This window comes from Microplitis demolitor, chromosome 1, assembly GCF_026212275.2.
Source record: "Microplitis demolitor isolate Queensland-Clemson2020A chromosome 1, iyMicDemo2.1a, whole genome shotgun sequence".
Classification (NCBI taxonomy): domain Eukaryota; kingdom Metazoa; phylum Arthropoda; class Insecta; order Hymenoptera; family Braconidae; genus Microplitis; species Microplitis demolitor.
Window position 1 is genome coordinate 7,586,727 of NC_068545.1, and position 5,043 is coordinate 7,591,769.

The 5,043-nt window shown below is 29.8% G+C and overlaps 1 protein-coding gene across 6 annotated transcripts; it reads right to left on the reverse strand.

Annotated features, from left to right (window-relative positions):
• Positions 1–881: 881 nt before the first annotated feature.
• LOC103574249 (SAP30-binding protein) lies at positions 882–3,881 on the reverse strand. 6 transcript variants are annotated; one of them, XM_053740454.1, is made up of 4 exons: positions 3,690–3,881; positions 3,501–3,626; positions 3,332–3,402; positions 882–2,162 (listed from the first exon to the last, which is right to left on the reverse strand). In XM_053740454.1, exon 4 carries the CDS (start codon positions 1,985–1,987, stop codon positions 941–943), a length of 1,047 nt encoding a protein of 348 aa, XP_053596429.1. In that variant the 5' UTR covers positions 1,988–2,162; positions 3,332–3,402; positions 3,501–3,626; positions 3,690–3,881; the 3' UTR covers positions 882–940. The 6 variants fall into 6 exon arrangements, 5 of the variants coding, with proteins under 5 accessions (XP_053596429.1, XP_053596426.1, XP_008551879.1 ...); XM_053740451.1 differs by having other exon boundaries at positions 3,298–3,402; XR_001345167.2 differs by lacking the exon at positions 3,332–3,402 and having other exon boundaries at positions 1,883–1,973; positions 2,044–2,162.
• Between the last annotated feature and the right edge of the window lie 1,162 nt (positions 3,882–5,043).

The following is a 5,043-nucleotide window of genomic DNA, read 5'->3' on the forward strand; positions in this document are numbered from 1 at the left end:
TTTCAGTAGGATAAAAGAAGACGTCTGTTAAAATTTGAGCCCTTAATATTAATATTAATTACTCTCTGATTTTTTTTATTTCCCGTTTACATAACATGGGAAAAAAAATTTTGTTTGGAATTTTATACCTCGGCAATAGCTCACTGTACAGATAAGCTCAGTGTATATTATTATACGGAATTGAATGCGAAACTATCAAACTTATCACCAAATGTTATAGAATCTTTTTTGTAGACAATTTTATTCCCTACAAATTATTTTGAACAAAAATTTTTAAATTCTGCACGATTTTCTCATTAAGAGCTTGACATTAAAATGGAAATAACTAGAATGTTATGCAGAATTTGAAAAATTTTTATCAAAGATAATTTTTAGAAAATAAAATTGTCTACAAAAAATTTTTATGATATTTGTGATAAGTTTGATAGTTTCGCTGGAAAAGTAAAAAGATCTCGAAATTTACTATAAATTTGGCTTAAAGCTCCAATAACTTTTGAGCAGATGGATTTATCAAAAATCATAAGAGACCTTTTTTGTAGAGCGTTCAATTCCGTATAATAATATACACTGAGCTTATCTGTACAGTGAGCTATTGCCGAGGTATAAAATTCCAAACTTAAAATTTTGTTTCCCATGTTATTTAAACGGGAAATGAAAAAACCAAATCAGGGAGTACTTAATATTAATATCAAGGGCTCAAATTTTAACAGACGTCTTCTTTTATCCTACCGAAACTTTTGAGTGTGTCCTTGAAAAAAAATAAAATAGTCGATTTTTTTCAATCAGTCTAACGAATACCCATCAGTCATTTTAATCTTAAATAAAATAGCATCAGTATATTAAAGTATTCACCGTAATTAAAAAAATGGCATCATAAAAAATACAAGTATATACAAGAGATTGTTTGTTTGTTTGTTTGATTTTTACAAAATAATATATGTTACAGTCTTTTCTTTGGTAAAGAACCAAAAGCAGATATTACAGTAGCTTTTGTTGCAGAAGCCGCATTAATTGTTAAAGTAGGTTGTGATAGTAAGACTGTGGGTTTAACGGAGGGTGCCGGGTTAACAGCACCCGTAGCAACTTGATCCCATTTGCTTTTTCTTTTTTTAGCATCCTCTTCAACAGTCGGTGCAGAATTGCTCGGTCGTTTTGCGGTACCCGATACTATTTCAATTTTAGTTTTTTCTTTTCTCGCTTTCTCTAATTTGTCCATTTCAGCTTTTTGTACTTTAGCCAATTCCTCATAGTAAGAATCTTTTCCCCATTTGAATGGATCAAAACGTTCTGGCGGATAATTGGTACCCAATTCATTGATACTACAAAATTGAATAAGTTTTTCATAAATCGAAGGATTTCGAAAATCTTTACGCTGTTGTATTGCTTGATTCATGTCAACTCCTCCTTTAGACTCCATTTTCCTGAAAAGTACCGTTATTTTTTCCTGCAAATCCGGCGGATACTGACCGACTGGTTCTGGTGGAATTACAATACCATCTGGATCAGCAGGATCATCATCACCACCATCTGAAACTAATTCTCCGTAATGACGTGAGGGCGATTTATCAGCACTTTTAACAGAAGGTGTTACGCCATTTTCATTTGGTGGCTCACCCTCGGTTGTAGTGTTCAACACCCCCTCGTCATCCGAGACAACTGTATCATCAAAATATGAAACCAAACGATGGACCTTATATACTGATACATTATCATTGGAAAATAAGGTGGAGGATGGTGCACTATTGGGTAAATTACTAATAGACTTTTTCCCAACGCCGGAAGCAACGTTCGGGCTATTGGAGGCTGATCTCCCAGATTTGGGACTGGTGTGAGCCTGCTGGGGCTGACCGACTTGGGCATTATTGTAAGGGGCGGCACCCTGGGGAGTGGAGTTAGTCTCCTGAAGCTCGTCGTCCACCCCGTCCTCGCCCTCCGAGTCGGTATAGGTGGCCGTGAGAGATGCCAGAGCAACACTTTGTACAGACATTGTTAATTGGCTTTGAGTCCGCTTTTTTCAGAGATATATTTTGTGTTGGAACTCACCGGATTTTAGCTAATGATACGTCTATCTACCGCTCGTCTTCTGGATTACCACCGCTTGTTTTTTCACAAGTACTTTGGTTTACTTTCCGTATGTAAACAAGCTGCCCAACTTCGCTTATCTGTAACGTTTAAACATTTAATTTAATTTTTTAGCATTTATCAAAGCGAAAATAAGACATGTTAAATTATTTTATTTGATTGAAGGTGCCTTTTTTACCCAGATAGAATATATTACTTTGTACTTTTTTATCTCAGACGATAAATTTTTACTTGATAAGATTAATTACCGAATCATTTAAATGTTTCATAAATTATAAAACGTATTTGGTTGAATAATTAATTAAATATTATTTTAAAAATTAAAATAACAAGAATTATAAAAATAAATACGGTGATTATTTTTACAAAAAATTAAATATATAAATAATAAATCTTAGATGAAATTATTAATTTTTTCTCACAGCGTTAATATAAGAATTATGTTGATTTTGAACTGACAATTTTTAACAGGCAATGTATTATTTTTAGCGATTCCGTACAGTAGATTTATAATATATATAAATTTATGAGTCATTATAAAACGTTTATGTATAAAATGTATGATTGTGACCTTGGAAAAAAAATTTTTTACGTTCTTTGTTTTAAAAGTTATTGTAAAGCTTTATAAAACAGAAAAAAATAAATGGATGCAATATATAATTACAAGATATTAAACTGTAAGTTAAATAAATAAATTAAGACGATCACTAATTATATAAATCGTATTAACCAATGACAAGAAAATGTTCAATATTTTTTTTCCATTGGCGACTACGCACATAAATCATCGGTTAAAAATCATTTTTAAACTTTGACGTGTCTTTAATATTCTTTAGACATAGCAATCACTCAGAGGATAATTAAGGACTGATCAACGATAATTACCAGGCTCACAACATCTAAAAATCCAGATTTAAAAATCCAGCAACAAACCCTTCTAGTGTCCTGTCAATTGTTGCTTTTTGTGTAAAAGGATAATATACATTCTGATGGATGCTGCGGAATTTGCTGATCATTATTTTAGTTATCGGTAGCACAGAAACTTATCTCGAGCTGTCCTCAATCATCCTCTCTGATCTCTACTATCACAACAATATATTGCATCATTTTTATTTTTTTTCTGTCTTTTATAATATTTTATTATAATTATTATAATGACACTATAAATGTTATTATAATCGACGAAATCATCTAATATGTATTGCAATACGTTACAATGTATTACAAAGTAATTGTAATATCTTGCCACCTGGGTAGTAAATTGAGGCAAATTAATTTTTAACTCCAATTTATTATTTTTTTAAAATTAATATTCGAAATCTAGAATGTGAAATATAAAAATTAAAATTAAAATATCATATATTGGTAATAGTGAATGAATAATAAGTTAAACTAGGTTATGTATTTGTCAAACTTACCTGTTAATTCAAAAAAGTAAAAAAAAAACGATCCTAGTCTTTATCCATTCAATTTTCATTAATTATCACCGAAACATGGCTCGTTGTATACAAAAATTACAGTTGGACCAAAGAATAGTTTGTAAGCTATAATACAAATGTTGAAACGTTATTTTGTGGCCTTGTTGATTGAAAAACAAACTCCTTTACCTGAACTCTTTCTTGCGTTACTTTTTTTTCTCCAACACTAATAGACAATAAATAATTTTATATATAACTTATTTATAAAATTGACTGCTGATTTATTTCTTATCTATTTTTAGTTTTATTTTATAAAAAGATTTTTTTTGGAACTTGAACACTACTTTTAACAGGTCAATACCGTCAATACCATCCGGTAGCCATTTTAGCCCACTGATATGATACTGTCTGGTAACTTATTACTTTTAGGGATATTTTGAATTTATCATCTAAAAAATTTGATTTACTAGACTGACTGGCATGACATCTAGATTTATTTAAGAAATATTTTTTATAAGCAAAATTAATGTTAATAATTAATGATTATGAAGTTAGGCGACGTCTAATAGTTTTTGAATTTTTTTCAAAACGATAAATTATAAAAAAAAACGTTTAAAAAAATTGCACCTTTATATTTTTTTATTTTTTACATGTGCATTTTTTATTTTTTTGTAATTGATTTGCTTAAAAAAAAATTTGATATTTTTAATTTTCTGCTAACTTCAGGATAATTAATAATTAAAATAAGAAATGAATAAAAAAAATTAAAAAACTTTATTTGTTTATATGGCATGTTTACATCTCTGCCATAAGCGACCCTACCTTAAACAAAACTCTACTTAATCACCCAAATAGCCAACAATTAAGGTCATACAACAGTCAAATTAAAGCAGATATTTAACGTTTACGTGAGATCAAACCCTAATAGCTCAGTTTGTTTTAGCAAAATTTTACTTTACAAAAGTTTTCTTGAATATTTCTTCAAATGTCCGTCAACTTCAGGCTTTTTCGTTTTTGACGACAATTTGTATACAAGTTGCTATACAATTTGACGTAAATTTACTACCCGAATTAGAATGCAAATTCAGTTCAAAAGTTGTATACAAATTGTCGACGAATGTGAATGTAGCAGATATGAGACAAGTTTAAAGTTATTAATAATATATAGATATACTAGCAATGATAATTAAAACCCGGATAAAAATAAACTCGGTTTGAAAAAGTGGCCCTAAGTGACTATTAGGGTCAAAAATTGAAATTAAACATTTGACATCTCGATGACGTCTAATACACATAAAAAATTTCATTCAATTTTTTGCTCTCACACGTTCAATTACATGTGAACTTGATGGAAAATAGCAGCTTTAATTTTATGTCAAATTTATGTTATTTTACGTATAAGAGAGCTGAAAAGTTTAATTGAAATTTTTTATATAAATCGTACGTCATCGAGATGTCAAAAGTTCCATTACCAATTTTTGAGCTAAAACTCTAGTTTTCTGGGTAATAATTCCCTCCCTATTAAAATATCCACCATCTCGAA